General features: G+C 42.6%; 2 protein-coding genes across 9 annotated transcripts in view; one reads left to right on the top strand and one right to left on the bottom strand.

Annotated features, from left to right (window-relative positions):
• The window catches only part of NIPAL3 (NIPA like domain containing 3), a 49,222-nt gene extending 36,844 nt beyond the window's left edge, over positions 1-12,378 (bottom strand). Inside the window, exons 1-3 of one of the 5 annotated variants that reach the window (XM_036914722.2) lie at positions 12,180-12,369; positions 11,139-11,222; positions 8,879-9,221 (exon numbers count right to left, since the gene is read on the bottom strand). In XM_036914722.2, the coding sequence (XP_036770617.1) occupies positions 8,879-8,971 (93 nt within the window). In that variant the 5' untranslated portion in view covers positions 8,972-9,221; positions 11,139-11,222; positions 12,180-12,369. Of the gene's footprint in view, positions 1-8,878; positions 9,222-9,709; positions 9,911-11,138; positions 11,223-12,179 lie in introns of those variants that run through there. The other 4 variants (XM_036914724.2, XM_036914725.2, XM_036914721.2 and 1 more) reach the window with 4 other exon arrangements.
• Positions 12,379-12,401: 23 nt separating this feature from the next.
• STPG1 (sperm tail PG-rich repeat containing 1) overlaps positions 12,402-20,059 on the top strand; it is a 57,678-nt gene continuing 50,020 nt past the window's right edge. The window contains exons 1-3 of one of the 4 annotated variants that reach the window (XM_036914727.2): positions 12,402-12,613; positions 12,976-13,118; positions 16,019-16,127. The gene's annotated coding sequence lies outside the window, so the exon portion shown is untranslated. Of the gene's footprint in view, positions 12,876-12,975; positions 13,119-13,166; positions 13,744-16,018; positions 16,128-20,059 lie in introns of those variants that run through there. The other 3 variants (XM_057499848.1, XM_036914726.2, XM_036914728.2) reach the window with 3 other exon arrangements.

The raw sequence follows: 20,059 nt of genomic DNA, 5'->3' as shown, positions 1-20,059 counted from the left end.
GGACTTGGTGAAGGGGGGAGCCTAGTAAACATAATGTCCTTCATGTAATTGTAGATTAATGATACCAAAATAAAATTAAAAAAAAAAAAGAAGTGGACTGGCTAGATTGGGCTCAGAGGTAACAGGGAGGGTCTCGGTGACATCCTTAGGACTGTTTCTTAAAGAGAAGTCAGAGTGAGGTCTGGAAGGCCAAACCCTTCAGCTGGGGGCCACAGAGACTCTCCTACAAAGAGTTCGCTGATACTGACCGGTTAAGGGATTTATTTGGTCACCATATCCTCACCTCCTTCTATGCTCTTTGCTAGCTTCCCATAGTTCCCACTTCCCAACTTTCACAGGCGTTTCCTCCCACCTTATCAGAGAAAGGCTTGGCCCTCACTCGGGCAGAATCTTACTCTGGTACATTGACCCAAGTTGTAAAACCATCAAGAAACCAAGGGGAAGTTTGAAATTTTGTTTCCCAGGGGGTTTCGTTAGTGACAAACACCCATTCTAGGAATTACTTCCTTTCCTTCTCTCACATATATTCCCACTAAGGCAGGACATCAGAAGGGGAGACTTTGACCCTTGTTGGGATATTCTGAAATCAGAGTCTGATTTGACTGATGTTTGGACAATAAGGACTAGCTTTGTAAGTTAGGTTATACCTATAGCTCTAAGTTTTGACAGAAATATACCCAAGCATGTGATAAAGAATTTATAACTAAGCTATTAAAGTATAAAAATGTGCAAATATCTGTAATATTTACATTATACTCTATAAAAATTAAAGTGTATGTATTGCAACACAGTAGAGGAAAATGGGTAATAAAATTAACAGTATTTCAATTTCTCACCCCTTTCTGGATATACCAGGCTAACACAATGTGCCTCTAAGTGAACAAGTCACTGGCATAATTGATAATGCCTTTTTGGTAAACATCACAGAAATTGCTGAGGGGGAGCAGAATATGGCAAGACACGCCATTCTGGTATATTGATTATTTTGAATTAAAGTTATTTAATAAGTAGCTAATGCAAGAAGGCCTCGCCGAGCCTTCTCTGTCCCCCTGAAAGCAGGAAATAAAGCACTCATGTGAAAAGCACCCTCCTTGTACCAGGAGGAAGAGAGACATCCTTATCAACAGAGATAGGGAAATTAGGGCTGAGAAGGCTGTACAGGCAGGCATACTTCATTTTATTGTACTTTGTAGATACTGAATTTTTTTACAAATTGAAGGTCTGTGGCAACCCTGCAATGTGCAACTTTATCAGCACCATTTTTCCAAAGGCATTTGCTCACTTTGTGTCTTTTTGTCATATTTTTGGAATTCTCACAATATTTGAAATGTTTTCATAATTATATTTGTTATGGTGATATGTGATCAGTGATTACAACTTGCTGAAAAGATCAGATGATGGTTATTAGCACTTTTTAGCAATAAAGTATTTTTAAATTAAGGTACGCATATTATTTATTTAGAGGTAATGCTATTGTTCACTTAACAGACTACAGTATAGTGTAAACATAACTTTTATAGGCACTGGGAAACCAAAAATTCACTTGACTTGTTTTATTGCAGTAGTGTAGAACTGAATCTCCACAGTATCTCCAAGGAATGCCTATACAAACAAACCTTGTTACCTCTTCACTAATTTATTATCCCACGCTCAAACCCCTTTACTTTGTCAATTCTTCACAAAATTATAGTTTCTTTTTCCAAAAGGTATAAAAGCTGCCTGCTTTGATCACTCCTTTGAGCCTCATATCTTTGGGGCTCCCATACATATGAAATTAAAATTTTCTCCTGTTCATCTGTCTTACGTCAATTTAATTAATAGACCAGCCAAAGTACTTAGGAGAGAAGGGAAAAGTTCCTTCCTTACATTGTAAAAGCAAAACAAATCCTGTTGTAAATTAAAGTTGTCTAGTACTTGCTTTGAATAAAAATGAAGGAGGCTCTACTCATATTGTTAGCTAATTAGTCAATAAAAATAGCTTATCATTATGTGTGACCTTTAGCACATTCTTGAAAGGAGTTGAAAGAATTTAGTGATACTGCTTGTTAAAAGGCCCAAAGATGGAGTCAGTCAATGTTAACGGCCTATGTCAGCAAACCAAGACTTAAAATCTTTCCTAACTGCAGTTTCACATGAAAACTACATTCCCAGAAACATAACCTTTAACCAGTCAACCTGGTCAGCGCTAGGAAATTTACTGATAAACCCCTTCCTTTCTCTTTAGGAGGGTGACATGGACCAAAACAATGGATTCCCTGCTAATAATTTTCTTTTTTTCTGCCCCCTCTCTACTTTTAAAAACCTTTCCTTCTCTGCAGTTCAACAGAACATCTCACAACTTGCTGGATGGGATGCTGCCTGATTCATACATCCCTCAATAAAGTCGATTAGATCTTCAAATTTACTTGCTTAAATTTTGTTTTCTTCCATTCCAGGTATTTATGTGAACAAGTTCTCAGCACTTCTAGTTATAAAAACAAAAACTTGCAACAGAATTGATGCTAAATTCTATCTCATTCAGTAATATTTGTCATGAATATTGAAAAAAGTCCCATTCTTCTCATTCAGATATTCATTCCTAATACAGTTCTATTTTTTGCTCAATAATTATTATAAAACTTTATATTGCATAAATTGCTTTTATTCAAGCATATCAATTATAAAAACCCTGAATTGAACCAATATTTATGAACCTTCTGGCAAAGGAAATTTTTAAAAATGAAATTTGATTACATACTCAATGTTCTTTCTGGTAGAGAAGTATGAGAGGTATCTGTAAAATTTCAAGTGTTAAAAGACAGACAAAACTGGATAGGTAGATAGATAATAGATAAAATTCTGTGGGGGAAACTGAAGGGAAATACACAATCAAGGAGAAAGGGAATGACGTAAAATTTCCAACTGTTAAAGAAGAGCTTTTTCCAGGAGCTTCAGGTGGGGTGTGTGTGTGGTGTGTGTGTGTGTGTGTGTTAGGGGTGTGTGTTTAAATACAAGTATTTAAATGTATGAGAAATTACATAGTTTGTAAATATGTAAACTTATGAAAGAAAGTTTTCAGTTTTAGATGTTAATTAAAAGAATGTGTGAGGAAATACGAGGTGTTTCTTTAGAAGGTTGGTTTAAGGACCTCAAAGGAAACCCTTCATTACGTGTGCCTCTCAGAGATACAAAGCAGGGACCTCAACTCAAGGGGCAAAGATCTTGGGGCCAGGCGGGCCCTGTGCCCAGGAACTCACTGTACCAGGGGTAATGAATGATCATTAAAGAGTTAACTGGCAGCAAAGCTACAGGAACTGCCTGGGGCAGGCAGGAGACCTGAGGATTTTGGTTCTGGCTCCAACACCACCTCAAGCTGCTGTATCACCTTCATGGGGAGACAAAGGAGCGTTGGACACCAGCTCCAGGTATTGTGCAGAAGCCTGAGATCTGGTGGGTCACACAGCTGCAGTTCAAGGGTGGGCAGGTGGGCTGGTGAGATCTGCTTTACTAAGGCCTAGGTTCCTTTCTCCTCTGCAGGTTGGGATGACAGCACCCCTTACTCGGAGCTGGTGCATGAACTTCCTGATGTAATTTGGAAAAAGCCCTTCCTCAGTAACTTAGAATTAGGGTGAACCATATGGAACTGCCAATATACCACCACTTTTGACCTACAAAAATGGTAGTTTCATATAGTTCACAGTTTCAACCCGTGACAGGTAGCTATTTTGTTTTTACCCCGAGGGACCAAGCTGTCCTCTGATGAGATGTGACTAAATCCATAAGGCTGCCTGAGAATGTGTTGTTAACAACTCTCCAGGTGGGGGTAAAGAAAGGAAGGAGGGAAACCCACCGCTGGGGCCACACTGATACGTCCATAATATTTCAGGGAGGAGGATGGGGGGATGTGGGGAACCAAACAAGAAAACTGGAAAACTCACAAGGATAACCAATCAAAGCAGCAAAAACAAGCTTAAAAGGTTATTATGATAATACAGGATGGTATTTTTACAGAGCATTTTTGGATATAGGTCAGGTGTGTTGCTCAGCCCTTTCTATGCATCACTGTTGGGCCACAAACAACCCTATGAAGTAGGTACTATGATGGGCTCTATTTTTAGGAGTTATAGACAACAAAGTCAGGCTCAGAGATGTGAAATAACTTGCCTAAGGTGAGGATGGGAGGATTTGGAGCTAAAGGGCTGACTTCATCTCTGGACTGTTTCCCATTGTATGGAGTCCAAAGGTGGCAAAACAAATTAAGAAAAAAGTAACCCCACCCTATAAGTGCTACATCCAACTAGTGACACAGGCAGCTGAGGTCTTTTAAGAAGCCATTTCCACAAGCACATTAATCTCCATGCATAATTGGCTGCAGACAAACATGATTAGTTACAGCACAACGTAACTAATGTCCTTTCATCCAAGCCTTTCAAAGGGCTTCATCAACACTAATTATGCCCCAAACACTTCTGAAATACTAACTGGTTCAATTTTACAAGCATTTAGAGTCAGACAAAGGAGGTGCCGCTGGCTCTGGGGTCACACAGTCTGCACACACACCTATTAGCTGCCCTCAAGAGCCTGGGAAGGGATGGAGTTGAGGGGACAACCGGCAGGGCTCCTGACATGAAATAGTCAGAGGACTCCTCATTCAAGCCTCGGAGCTTGAAACTGTAAAACGGGGGTGTCCAAGTCTGCTGGTGGGGAAGGAAGTGAGGCGTGGTGCCTGGGCGGCTTCCACCTCTGGACAGCCCATCATGCTCTTTTACAGAGAAAGCACCCCAAGTGTTTGCATTGAAGTTATTTAAAGTGTTAGGTGTTCATGAGTACATGTGGACAGCTAACCGGACCAGGGATCCAACCTTGGAATCAGTGACTCTGTCCCTTAAGAAAAGGCGCAGGCTCAAACGGTGCTGAGGGGCAGGCAGTGAGCACTGCCTTGCAGTGGCCTCGGGCTGGCATCGTCACCTGCATCATCTTCGGTTCTTGAGTTCCGTCACCCAGTGTCAGATGGGGGGAATCCTTCTGAGGCACCACCCGATTGGGTTCCCAACCGTCTCGCAACTTTACTGAGCAGATTCAATTGGGGAGGAAGGGAGGGGAGGTGGGAAGCAAGGGCTGCCCTCGATTTGAAGGCAAATAGTTCAATGAGGGCTGCTCCTGGTGGAGGATCGCAGTTGCCGGAGAAAGCCCCTTGGCCAAAGTCAGAGGGAACAAGTGGCAGGGCCAGACCTCAACACGGGTCTCCCCAACACTTTGGTCCCCAGTGACACAGGTGAGGAAGTAGTGAGGCCTCCCAACTACCAGGAACCTATATATAGTCCAAACTGGAACATTGTGTGAATGAAAAGGGGCTCTATTAATATGCATGGACATGAGGAGCAATCCAGAACATTGGGTCCCTGTGTTTACAGAGCAGCTTCTGAGTGGGAAGCCTTACCGGCAAGGGAACTGGTGAGAGGTCAGAACCACTTGCAGGCAGCAGGATTCTGACTCACTGCTTCTAGCTGTGGCTTCAATAGACCGCAAAATCAAGGGTAGGGGCAGTGAAAACCAAAGTCACTTCTCTCTCTGCTTCAAGTTCCCTGTGTGGACTTTGAAGACCAACAGACCTGCCTCTGTCACTTAGTGCTGTGTGACTTCAGGGGAATTACTTCAACTCTCTGACAAATGGAGCTGATTGTAAACCCTCACAGGATTGTCATGTTGTATGAAAGAAGGCACATGTTGAAATACTACCTATATTTAATACAAAACAATTCTAGCTGTTACTATTATTATTATTACAATGTTCATTTTTACTGTCATTATTATTAGCAACAGCTTTAAGGATCCTTCTGGTTCTGATATTCTCTGATCCAAAAATTTATCTTTTACCAGATACAACTTTAAAAGCAAAGAAACTTCCCACAAAAGCAGCCTACAGGGAACCTTGCTTGGATATTGATTTGCAAGTGAGAGCTCAGCTCTCCTGTTCAGGGTCTGCTTTACATCTATCAACAATAGCCTTTATTTAAATATGCGACAAGACCAGTCACCACTTGCTATTTAAGCAGACCTCCCACAATCCCTTGGGCTTAAACCTGCTAACAGTTAAGTGTAAACTACATTCTGGCTTGCTCCGGGGGTTATACAAGATACGCTGCAGTCTGACAAACCAGGCTCCTACACCTGTAACCTGGCTTCAGGCCAGCAACCTGACGCTTACTTTTTCCAGTAGGTGAGGCATTACCTTCCCCACAACTGCCATTTCAGTACTTGATAACCGGTGTCCGGGAAAGAAGGGGCCTTGCAGAGTAGCTGGCACAATGTAGGCAGCAGGGAATGGTGGGTAAAGTGAAGGGCCTTGGCAGTGCACAGACCTGATCTCAGCTTTACCACCTATTGACAGTGTGGCCTTGGGCATGTTAACCTCTGTGCTAGCTTCCTCATGTAGAATGGGACTATCAAGGTACCTATCCCAAGGGGCTTTGGTGAGGATTAGTACAGTCCCTATCATAGTAAGCACTCAACAAACATCAGCTGCTATAATTATGATGATGATTATAGTTGTAATTGTGGACTAGCTACAGAAGTGTGTTAAAGGACCTATATTTTCCTTCCAGAAAGACTGGCAGAGGCTTCATGAAAAACGGGATACATGAGCTGGAGCTAGAAGGACGGAAGGATTTCCACAGGCAGAAATAGGGAATGGGCAGGCAGCTTCGGTTTCCTCATCTGCAAATTCAGGTCATCCTTATAACCACCCTACATGATGGCTTTAAAACTGTTCTGCAGTTATATGACTTTTCCCAATGCAAGCAAGTGACAGAGCGGGATTTGCAGCCTGGACTCTCTCTGATTCTGAAGGCCACGTTCTGAACACCCTGCTGTGTCTCCATTTTTGCACCAAATTCTGTCCTGAATGGCAGGTACTGAGGCAAAAGGCTTCCCCTACCATTCTCTTGGACTGTAAGCTCCTTCAGGGAAGAGCTATTGATCATCTACACAGCTCCACCCCACCCAGTACAGGGATTGCTATAGCAGGTGTCCAGCTGAAATGCCTATTTACTAAATAGAAGAAATTGAGGTGTGACTCTTTCAGGCCAAGGCAGAGCCTCCAGGCCAGGGACCTGCTGCAAGGCTGCCTCCTGGAAGCCCAGCCTGTTGGTCTCTTCTTCATTGACCACCCTTCCTAACAACCAGAAACCATCTCTGTTGGGCAGGGCAGATGGCAGGGCTGCAACTCACGGCAAGCTGTTTGCTCCTAACTTTATCCCACTGACCACATTGGACTTGGGATCTCGATGTTTTCCTTGCCCCAGTGGTAAGAGATGATTTGGGGGCAGCCAGCAGAGCCCACAAAAACACTTTTCTCTGACAGCCGCCTACAGTGCTGGAGCCCCAGAAACGGTGTTTGCTGTGTGACTCCACCCCCTGGCCACCCGCTGACTGGACCAGGTTAGACACCTGACCCAAGCTGGGCCAATCATAGCTTCCTGCTTTTGAAGGTGGGAGTAAGAGTTCTAGCACCTTCCAAGCTCCACTGCCCTTCTTGCCCCTGGGTTCTATGAGCTACTCTGTAGCCTTACAATAATTTCCCCTTTTGCCTCAGTTTCTCTGAAATGGGTTTTAATTACTTGCGAGCAAAATAGCATTAACAAAATTAAGGAGGAAAGCACTTCCCCTTAGAAACAATGTCCCCAATTCCCAGGCAGAATTAACTATACCTTCCTCTGCTCTGTGCACCTTTATGTATTCCTCTTTGTAACCATGAGGCATTTCTGAGTCTCCTGCATGCCTAACACTGGGCCAGGTGCTTTTTCATTGATTCACACAGCTATGGAGAGGTGAGGGATGGAGGGGAGGTATTACTACCACCATTCTACCCATACCAGAAGCTCCCGGGGGCTAAGCCATACGTCTAAGGTCACTTAGCTGGTAAGGAGAATAGGAATTCAAACCTAGGTCTTCTACCCTTTATCCCACCTGGTACTTCAGTTAGCTCAAAACCCTTTGTTCACATGCCTTTTTCCCACATCAATTTTTAAGCTCTCTGGCAGAATCACCATAACTTATTTATCTTTGCTCTGTCAAGAATGTACTGCTATAATAAGGAACTGAATTAATTTGTGATTAAAGTGGAAAGTTATTAGAAATCTCAGGGAGAGTGCTTTGTGTTTTCTGAGATTCTGTATTTGTCTATTGGCATCCATTCATCACAGGACTAATTATATTCATGTATTTCCTTATGTTCTGTATTTTTGATGCTCTGCCATTTGTAGCCTCACTGAATAGGGAGGGGCTGCCTCCCCCAGGGCTGGCCAATTTTTAGAGATAGCAAAACAGCATGCATTCTAGAATGTTCAATGCATTATTTATAGTCACCTCAGATTAGAAACAACCTGGACATCCAACAATAGGGAATCTGTCCAGCAAATGTTGATGCAGCTCAACAGATTATTGGGCAATCATTCAAAAAGCATTCTTATGGTCACTATGCAGTGACACGGGGAAATATTACACAAAGAAGATTAAGCGCAACAACCAGGATACAAACCTTTGTGTATAATCTGATCCCCAAAATTTGTGATACCAGAAAAAGACAGGAAGGAAATATACTGAAATATGCACAAAGGTCATGTCCAAGTAACAGAATAGGTAGTTTTTTAAAAAAGAAATCTTCTAAGAATGTATCTTTAAAAACTATTTCTCTACATCTCCATTTTTATGTTTCTCCCTCTCCCTACTTTTATGTATTTTAATGAGCATTTCTTAACTTTTGATTCCACATCCTCCTGAGTGTGTGGAGGGCCTGCCAGGTACCCTGCACATATCTGTTAGCTAATGCTGTACTGTTACTGTGTTACTTTCTCATCAGACAAATACACAATTCCACAACCAGGGAGAAAGCTCTTGCCTTGTAGGAGAAGGAGCTGTCGCTCAGGGAACTGGCGCTGCTCGTGGGCGGGAGCTGCTGCAGCTGCAGGGCTCCACCGTGGGCTGCGTCCATGGTGGTCTAGTGGCACATCCCGCCAGGCCTGGCTTGGTGGCTGGAGCTGCTGCTAAGCGGGACCAAAGCTGGAAGCCATCTTTCCTCGTGGTGCTCACCTCCTTCTACCAGCCATTGCTTTCACCCTCCAGAAGAGTACTTCAAGCTCTTGTGGCTGGCTTATTCGTTTTCGTCTTCCCTCAGAGAAGTGGCAGTTTCTGTCTCTCCCAAGCACACAGACAAGGGTGCATTTCCTGATCCTTGCAGTGCTCTGGGGTGGTGGGGAGGAACATTACAAACACATGTGTAATGAAACACCAGGCCCAGCTTTGTTACCTGAGAAGAGACTACTACTAGGACAAAACACAAAGTGCCAGGAGGAGGGAGGCTTTTTAAAAAATTGTATTATGCTTTTGGGCCCCTTAATAAAGATAAGGCTTATCTACCTCAAAACGTTTTTCCCTGGCCCTTAAAAATCTCCCTTCCTCTCCCACTCTGCTTCCTTCCTCCCGTCATATCCTAATTTAAATCCTACCTTTTCCATAGGCTCCTCTACATAAGAAGTAGAATACTGTCTACATCTACTTCTCCAAGCCTTCAAAATATAATCCCAGTGCCATAAAAAAGAAACCATTTGGGTTCCAAATTAGGAAAGAAAGAATAAGAAGATGTTATCTCCAAGGATGATGGAAGAACTGGGCTGCAACCGAGGGTCTGCCTAGCACAGGTGAGGTAACCCTGGACTGGGAGGTAGATTACCTCTGTGACCAGATCACTTGGGCCCTGGGAGACTCAGCTGCCTCATCTGTAAAGTGGGGGTAATAACGTGGCTTCACTGGACTGATATTTTCAGGGCATCTCCAGTTTTTCTACCAAATCCTGAAGAAAGTGGAACTATGACCATAGTATTCTGGGAGGCATGGCCAAAACACCTTTCCACAAGTACTTTGAGGTCTTCCACTAAAAAAAAAAAGAAATCATACAAATTTGGATTCTACTGCAAAGTCTCTATTTTAATATAAAAATGCTTTAAACAGCTTTTGAACTGTCACGGGCTACCTGTTTTACCTTGGCCAGCTCATCAACTTTTCACTCAGTTCCCTCTGCTGTGAAATACAGGAAGTATCACTCCTGCCCCACAGGGTTGTTGTGAGAATTTGATGAAATATCACATGTAAAGTGCATGCACGGCCAGTGGTCAATGAATGTCTGCTATTGTTGGTATTCATTTTATTCTTTTCAGTTTATTTAATTTACCTGAAAATATTCCTTTCTTTTTTTCACACATTCGTACAACAAATATTTATTGAGGGCTTACTATGTGTCATGCCTTGAGGCTTCAGGAAGCTTCCTGTTTTTCCTGTAACTTCTAGTTTCTTCTGATATCTAGCCCCAGGCCCAGGAATTGTGGTTCCTGGTGTGAGTAACAGTCACATGTCACAGGGGTAACACTGTGTCCAGCACCTAGGAGACACCAGGTGCAGGGCTTAGAACAAAGGCAGCCATGAAGACCACTGACCCAGGTCTCCTTTGTCAGAAGGCATCAAAATTAAACTATTGCTGCTGTCTCTGGATGAGGTTATACATTTAGTGTGTGTATGTATGTGTATATGGTACAGACAACTTTATAACTCACATTCCATAATCAGACCTCCCTGATTATAAAGCCCTATGAATATTTGTTTGTAGTCTTGTGAAAGCATATTTATTCTCCACTATTCTTTTATGTGTCTATGAAAAGCATTACTGTGTTATATTTATGTATTTTAACATATGTTAAGTTTTTAATAAAGTAGCCTTAGGAAGGAGGGTGGCCCAGGGCTTTCTCCACCTCTGAGAGACCCTGGGAGGCTTTCAGCCTGGATCTGAAAAGCACTGGAGCACAAGCTCTGGGAAGGTGTTTGTTGAATTCCCTGTTCAGTTGCTTCCTCCCAAGATCTAGCTCAGAGTCTGGCAGAGTGACCTCCATACTTACGCACTGACTAGCTGAAGGCAGGCCTGCTAAGCACCTGGTGCACGGTGGCTGCTTCACAGTCGAGACTGGAATGGCTTACTCACTCAGGCCTCACCAACCACAACTCTAGAGATACAAGAGCTGTGCCCAGCCTAACCCTCAGGATGTCAGAGAGAGAGCAAACAGGTCTTGGGGACATGCCAAGGTGGTAGGTAGGAATCCAGGCCTCCTAACCTCCTCTGGGTCAGCTGGCTTGTTCAGGCAGGCTTCTGTTTTTGCTTTTGTTTGTAGGGGTTCTTGTTGCTGTCATTTGATTTGCTGTTAAAAAATAGATTTTGTCTCTGCGTCAGGAATCCCCAGGACTCTGAGACATCGCCTACAAAGACAGAAGGCTCTCTCCCTCAGCTGGGTAGGAGTTTGGACTAAAAACCTCTGAGGAACTCTTTGCAAGTTGTCCTCTAAGGCATACATTCTTTGCCTAGAGTCTCTTTTTTCCTGACCTCAAAGCACTTTTGCTGGGCTAACATATGCCCAAGAGGCAACGTGCCAACTCTGTGTTGCCAGCCACCCTGTAATTCTGAGGCCCTTACGCCACCATGAGCACAGGGGCACTGACTCAGAATGGAAAGATAATTCACTAGGTGCTTGCTTCTGCTTCACCCCCGACCCTACCCTTCACTTCAATGAAACATTGCACCAACCCACGGAGTAGGTTTAGATAAGAGAACCACAGCTCATGGCTGCGAAGAGTAGGGTCTGTATTAGAATTTGGCTCTATCTTTAAAAATAAATAAAACACGCCCTTTGCGGGTGCCAGTTACATGCCAAGCGCTTTCCTTTCCTGGGCACTGGCTCATTAAAGGGTTACACTCTTCAGTCGCCTCCCTCCCTTGAGCTGGAAACATCTTCCAGCGGCCCGAGTAGATCAAGAATGCTTCCCCTCATCCCACCTGCTAACTCCACCGTCTGCTATTGCCAGGAAGCCCGAGCCGGCGTGTAGAGGTATCATTTCGGCAAAGTTACTCCATTTCATTTCATGATTTCGGAGAGCCTGGCATCACCTTTATTAAGGCAAACCCATGCCCCCTGTCCTCTCACCCTCGATGCAAAAATGGAAAAAACATTGAGGCAACAAGACGCAAACTGACAACGCTAGCGACGGCAAGAAAGAAAGGTATTTATACTAGGGGACGCTAGATGATTCCAAATGCATTTTCCTGAAAAAACGAAGGCTGAATCCAAGTCCCCCCTCTCTCAGTCTTAGTCACTACTCACCAGCCGCGTTTCCTCTAAGGCCCACCTATCGGAGGTTCCAGATAAATGACTCGGGCTCTTCGCGCAACCCGGAGGCACAGCCTCCTTATTCCTTCCCGAACTCGAGTTGCCGGGGTGCTGCAGTGTTTTGCTTTCGAAGGCAGAGACTTGATTTGTCAGAACACCTGCCACTCTGAATCTGGCGGGGAGTTCGCGCAGGCGAGTGGCTGCGAGGAGGGGGTGGGCGGGACAGCCCCCGGTTATTGGCCTCACCGCAAAGCTTGTTTGAAGCGTAGGGAGGTAGACTTGGGGAGGTGGTGCCCCGCTGGAGGCCTGCGCTTACCTGGAGGGGGTCCCCTCTAGCGGCCGCAGGAAGGACGTTGGAACTAACGTCCCTATGGTCTCCAGCTGTCCTGGAGAGCTCAGGTTCCTGCTCACCTTCACCTGCCCGACAGGTGGGCAGCCCGCCAGATGTCCTTGCTTCTTATCCTCAGAGACACCTGCAGGGCTTTGCTCCTGCTGTACCCCCACGCCACTCTCTCACCACGCATTCGAATCCCACACATCCTTCACCTCCGGTTCCCCTAAAAGCCTTCCCGAGTTCTCGGGAGGTGGAGGGGGAGTATTCCTTAGCGGCGCTCCTCTAACACCTGTTGGCTCTGCTGTATACCGACCCTTCCAGCACGAACTTAGCTCAGCAAGACCTACGGTCCTTCGGTGAGCCTCGCACCTGATGAATGCTTCCGTAATCAACAACTGTAATAACACGCGCATATGCATAGAGCTTATACTTTTCCACTTACGCATCTCATTTCAGATCCCCACAACTCCCTGAGACATTGAGCTCATGTCCATTTTAACGGTGAAGAAATGACATTTTGGCAGAGCTTCAACGAGAAGAGGTAGTTTGGTTCAGACCCTAAGACAGAGCTCAGAGGAAACGCCCGAGAGCAGAACGAGGTTGGCCTATTGTAGGAACTGTCCGAAGGAGAGCGTGGTGGGTGCGGGATTTTTCTGGGGCTTGGATGGTAGGAGCTGACATCCGAGAGACGGCCAGGGACAGCCTAAATAATGACGTTTGGATTTCATCCCAAATTTAAAGGGGAACCGTTGGAGGGTTCTAAGCAGGGGAGTGACAAGATCAGTGTGTCTGCTCTGCAGCGTGTCTCCGGCAACATTACGTGACTGTCCTTAGGTGATTGCCCGTAACCATTTTCCTTTGCTATTATAAACATGGCTTGGATGAACGTTAGTTCTCTTAGATTTATTCCTTGAACTAGGATTTCTGGGCGAACAAATTCCTAAGGCTTTTGGACTAACGCAAGATTTTTGAGATTCGCCTAGATAAGCCCTTGTTAAGTTTGTCCACCCGTCCTGACGTAGTTAACCCCGAACCCTAAAAATTCTAGCAGCTTCCCTGAGAGTTTTGAAAGACCTCTGACGATTGGCCAACAACTTTTTACGCTAAAGAAACAGAAGACACTATTGGCCAGACTGAAGGTGGGCTCCAGAATGTTAGGCCTGTGGTTGCCCCAGCGACGGGGAGGTTGGGCCCGCCAGAATCATCCCAGGGGGACCCGACAAGGTAGGAGGCAGTTCCTTCGGGGACGGGTCGCGGGATCGTGGGGAGGAGGGCGCGCCCCATAGGACACCCGCTGAGCCTCCCCCTTCCCCCGGCCTGTTGGGTGCGTGCAGAATCCCGGTGCTGAGCTAGGCGGTGACCTGCGGTGGGAAGAAACCACCGTTGGAGGTGTGTCCCCAGAGTCCCTACCTGAGAAGTGGTGATAATAATCACGGCGCACCTCCTGCTGGGGGCGGTGGGGAGGGAGCGGGTTATGGGCTTCTGAGTCTGCCTCAACTTCTGCGAGTGTGAAAACAACTCAAAGAGCTGAGTTCTAACCCCAGGTCCACTCCTCCTTGGGTGTCCCTCAGGAAATGTCCTCCCTGCTCTGGGCCTCAGTTTACCCATCTGTGAAATGAAAGGGTGACAATGAAATCTAACCTTCATTAGCTGGCTGCTGAAGTTCCTTCCAGCTTTCTGACATGCTTTCTTAGCGTATGAAAAATATTAAATGGATTACTTACCTGAGAGTGCTTTAAAAATGTAAAATACTTTGAATAGGCACCATAGCATTATAACTGAATTGATAAAAATCTCATATAGTCAAAACTATTCATGTACATCTCATAAAATTCCATATAAAGTAACACTATACATGATTTAGTATATATTGATATATCCTGCACAGTAATATACATGTATAAACGTATAAAATATGTGTTTTTAGTATAAGTAATAAAGAGGTTTTTTTAACATGAGATGACAGAATGATAACATGCCTACAGTTGTAATCAGGTGAGTTAAATCTTTATATAATGTAGCTCCTGAAGGAAAGAGTTGTATTATGAGTAGTTCTATATACACTGTTGCTTAACTGTGTCTATCCCTAGTACTCATTCATTCATTCAGTCCACAAATGTTTATTGAGCTACTACTATGTGTCAGGAAACAGACTGGGGATTCATTGGTGAACATTCTACTGGGGGAGATCATAAACAGAGATACATAAAAACATATTGGGTAGTGAAACTTGCACTGACAAAAATAAGAATAAGGGGCTAGAGATGGGGTGGTGCTTCTTAAGAAAGAGTGGTCAAGGAAGTCATCCCTAAGTAGGTTTGAGGAGGGACCCATGTGAATCTAGTGCCAGAGTCAAATATTGATGCCCAGCACAGTGAAGGGGAGAATTCATATGCTGCAAGGAGGTCCCATGTCTTTAGGTGATGGGATAGGACAGCTGACTTCAAATACTTGAAGAGTAGTCATACAGAACAGTGGCTCTCAAACTTTTGCCTGGGACCAATGGTAAGAAATGCATTTTATATTGTGACCCAGCACACACACATGCACATAATAAAAGCTTCACAGGAGACTACAGGCTATGGCCTGCATTTTTTAAAATCACCAATGTGGAAGAAGAGTCAGACTTATTCTGAGCTGATCCCAAGGGTTGAAATTAGGATGAGTGAAGGAAAAAAACAAAGCGACAGAACCAGCTTTGATACAGGCAGGAAGTTCCTAGCTATTAAAATTACCCAATAGTGAACTGCCTCAGGAATTTTCAAATTGAGTTCTGGAGAACCCCAGCATTCTGTGAAAATTCAAGACACTCTCAAATATTTGCTTTATATTTTAAAAACTATATGCAATATCCTAATTTTAAAAAATCAGTAATACCCACCCAGGGGTGTTAAATGTCAGAATTTAGCCTGTTAATATTTAATGTGTACTGCCATAGAGGTTATTATGGTGGTTAAGAGTGAGCAGAAGTCAGACTTCCTGGGTTCAAAGTACTGATTTCACCTCTTCTGTTGTGACCTTGAGCAAGTCACTTAACACTCAAAAATTCAGTTTTCTTATCTGTAAAATAGGGGTAATATCTCACTGGATTATTGAGTGATTACATGAAATATTCTATATAGGGCAATCAGGACTGTACAGTCTCAATAAATGATAACTTATTATAAGCTGATAATACATTATCCATGTGTATATATTAAGACCTATGTTAATAAAAGCCCACTGTAAGCCATACAGCCTTAATTTCCTCATTAGGATCATCATATTTAATCTTCATAAGCACCTTGGGAGGAAGATACTGTTACATTCTGAGTTTACAGAGGAGGAAATGGGTTCAGAAGGTTAAGTGACTAATCCATAATCAGAACTATTAAGTGGCAAAGCATAACTTTGAATCCAGGATGGGATACTATTAATTCCTGTATGGGCTCTCACCTGGCAATTGCTTAAACCTAAGCTGCTGTTAGGAACGTGGTATATCTTCATTGCTCTTTCACAGATTCCAGGTCCATGACATCCTGTTATACAAGCAAGTGCACCAGTGAGGTCCATCTGTGCCGTGCTCCATTCCCACCTGGGCCGCACCTGCTCTTATGCTGGCTTTCCAGGTATGCAGTCACAAGGCTGGAAAGCAATATTACTAGTGTTGTCTTTAGGTGGTAGGATTATGGGTGGTTTTTGAAAATCTCTTTAGCTGTATTTTCTAAAATTAAAAAATATGCACGTACTACTGTTATAATAAGAAGCTTCATTTTTTTCTAATCACTCATAATTCTAGCACACAAATGCATTTTTAAAATAAGAGCTTTATTGCAGCTGGGGAAACATAATAGAAGAAGTACTAAGTGCTAAGACAATAACACAACACTGATGGGGGCTAAGTGAGTAGGGACTGCTTTATAGACACCTTAAAAGATATTCTTGTGCTGGGAAGTTCATTGTGCTGTGAGCATTACTGATTTATTTCTGTTGTTTTGAATCTATTAATTTTGTTGTGTTGCTAATAGTTCTATTCAATATTAAAATTTTAGTATAGATTGTCAACCAAAGAAATATTGAGAATTGCTGTTGTGAGGGTTATAAATAAGTGAGGAACAAATACTGAAGGTAAACAGTATTGACAGAGCATAACATTTATTCAAGCCTTCATTTATTGGTATTTATACATGGTGCAAGTTCCTAAGGAATAAAAAGATGGACAAAATAAAACTCAGGTCTGTTCATGACAAATTATCTGCCGTGGAAATTAAATCATGCTCCTGCTGTTTACAACATTTAAAAATATTAACTAAATATTAAGTATTAACTAAAAAATAGACAAATATATGAACAACTGTTTTTAGGCATTCGGTGACAGGCAGCTCAGTAGAGCAATCCTTGAGAAGAAGAACAAACGGAGTCCTACAACGGCCTCAGCTTAGTGCTGGGGGTAGTTTCCAGGCCACAGTTCAGGGTGGGAGGAACTTAAACAAAACTGAGCTTTGTGAGTTGGGGAAATAGAAATCAAGTTCAGGGAGCCCAAAGGGGCTGGAATTTACAGGGTAGACAGAATACTAGAGAAGAGGAACCTGCACAGAAAAAGTTCAGAAATACAAAGAGGGTTCTCCTCAAGCCTTGGGCTAAGTGGTGATCTTCCCATGCAGGACAGGAAACTAAGACTGGGGAAAGACTCACCAGAAAGCAGTAGGTCGAACAATTTCTGGAACTGGGCATACATTATGTTCCCATAAACCAGAATGGAGAGACACTGTTTTAGATGGGGACTGAGTGGAGTCGGCAGAAGCTTCATGTCTTTGTAGTGGGGATAAATGATTCCCAGAATAAAAGCTTCTCTGGATCCACTAGTACAAAGCTTTAAAAGCTTGAAGGGAGCAAATGGCTCTACGTGTTACTGAAAATTGTGCCAGGAAAAAATGCAACATCCTATAGGAATACTTCAAAGCCCACTACCAAACAATGTGAAATTCACAATTTCCAGTGCAAAATTAACAGACATGAAAAGACACAGGAAAATAGGACCTGTAGCCAACAGAAAAATCAGTCAACAGGAACCATCCCAGATATGACAGCAATGATAGAATTAGTAGAAAAGGACCTTAAAGCACATATTATAAACCTAAAAATATGCTCAAACAGGTAAAAGAAAACATGAACATAATAAAGATAGAAATGGAAAATATTTTAAAAGGCTCCAACTGTTACTTCTAGAAATGAGAAATGTAATGTTTGAAATAAAAATACAATAGGATTACCAGCAGATTAGACAGAAGATCATTGAATTTGAAGACATACAATATAGACTATTCAAATGAAGCATAGAGAGAAAAAAGACAAAAAAAAAAGAAAAAAGAAAAAACAGAATTTCAGTGACATGTAGGAAAATATTAATTGATGTATATAGGCAAAACTGTAGCTCCAGGAAAGAAGGTGGGAGAAAGGCAGAAACAATATTTGAAAAAATAATGGCTGAATATTTTCCAGATTTGATGAAAACTATAAACCTGCAAATTCAGGAAGTTCATGAACCTCAAACAATAGCAGAACAACTAACAGAAAGATATATGGAAAATCCCCTGACTACTTGGAAACTGAATAGCAGATTTCCAAATAAACAATGTGTCAAAAGATAGTAGGAGGACAGTATAGGAGAATATATTTGTAAACAACATATCCAATAAGGGGTTAACATCCAAAATATATAAAGAGCTCATAAGCCTCAACACCCAGAAAGCAAATAACCCAATTAAAAAATGGGTGGAGGATCTGAACAGACACTTTTCCAAAGAAGAAATTCAGATGGCCAACAGGCACATGAAAAGATGCTCCACATTGCTAATTATCAGGGAAATGCAAATTAAAACTACAATGAGAGATCATCCCACAGCAGTTAGGATGGCCAAGATCCCAAAAACAAGGAACAACAAACGCTGGTGAGGATGCAGAGAAAGGGGAACCCTCCTACACTGTTGGTCGGAATGTAAATTAGTTCAACCATTGTGGAAAGCAGTATGGAGGCTCCTCAAAAAACTAAAAATAGAAATACCTTTTGACCTAGAAATTCCACTCCTAGGAATTTACCTGAAGAAAACAAGATCCCTGATTCAAAAAGACAGATGCACCCCTATGTTTATCGCAGCACTATTTACAATAGCCAAGAAATGGAAGCAACCTAAATGTCCATCAGTAGATTAATGGATAAAGATGTGGTACATACACACAATGGAATATTATTCAGCCATAAGAAGAAAACAAATCCTACTATTTGCAACAAAATGGATGGAGCTAGAGGGTATTATGCTCAGTGAAATAAGTCAGGTGGAAAAAGACAAGTACCAAATGGTTTCACTCGTTTGTGGAGTATAACAACAAAGCAAAACTGAAGGAACAAAACAGCAGCAGACTCACAGACTCCAAGAAGGGTCTAGAGGTTACCAAAGAGAAGGGCTTGGGAAGGGTGAGTGGGGAGGGAGGGAGAAGGGGATTAAGGGGCATTATGATCAGCACACATAATGTAGGTCGGTCATGGGGAAGGCAGTATAGCATGGAGAAGACAAGTAGTGACTCTACAGCATCTTACTACACTGATGGACAGTGACTGCAATGGGGTGTGGGGGTGACTTGATAATATGGGTGAATGTTGTAACCGCAATGTTGCTCATGTGAAACCTTCATAAGATTGTATATCATCGATACCTTAATAAAAAATAAATAAATAAAAATAAAAAGGCTTACATTCAGAAACAAAAAACAAACAAAAAGATAGTAGGAGGCAAAGCCAAAGATATTTTAAATGGAAAGAAAATAAAAACATTTCAACATATATGAGATGCCACTGAAACAGTGCTTTGAGGTATATTTACAATATTAAATGCTTATATTAAGGAGCAAGAAAGGCCTAAATTCAATTATTTAAGCCTCTACCTTAAAAAGCTAGAAAAAGGAGAGCAAAAGAAGTCTACAGTAAATAGAAGGAAATAATGATAGTAGAAGTAAATGAAATAGAAAACAGAAAAGGAATAGAGAAAAATCAATGAAACTATGTGCTGTTTTCTGTTGAAAAGGTCAATAAACCTCTAGCCAGACTTATCAACAAAAAAACATAAGATGCAAATTACCAATATCAAGAATGAAGAAAGGACATATTTTTTAAAATTTTTATTAAGGTATTATTGATATGCACTCTTATGAAGGTTTCACATGAAAAAGCAATGTGGTTACTACACTCACCCATATTATCAGGTCCCCACCATACCCCAATGCAGTCACCGTCCATCAGTGTAGCAAGATGCCACAGATGCACCACTTGCCCTCTCCGTGCCACACTGTCTTCCCCGCGATCCCCCACACCATGTGCACCAAACATAATACCTGAAGGAGGGACATTGTTATTGAACATACAGATGCAAAGGATAATAAGGAAATATTATGAACACCTTAATGCCAATAAATTTTATTACATAGATGGAATGGAAAAATTACCTTGAAAGACACAAGTTACTAAAGCTCACTTAAGAAGAAATAGATAACCTCAAGAGCCCTT

Source organism: Manis pentadactyla, chromosome 4 (assembly GCF_030020395.1).
Source record: "Manis pentadactyla isolate mManPen7 chromosome 4, mManPen7.hap1, whole genome shotgun sequence".
In the NCBI taxonomy this organism is placed as follows: Eukaryota; Metazoa; Chordata; class Mammalia; order Pholidota; family Manidae; genus Manis; species Manis pentadactyla.
This window is presented reverse-complemented; position numbering and strand designations above follow the sequence as displayed.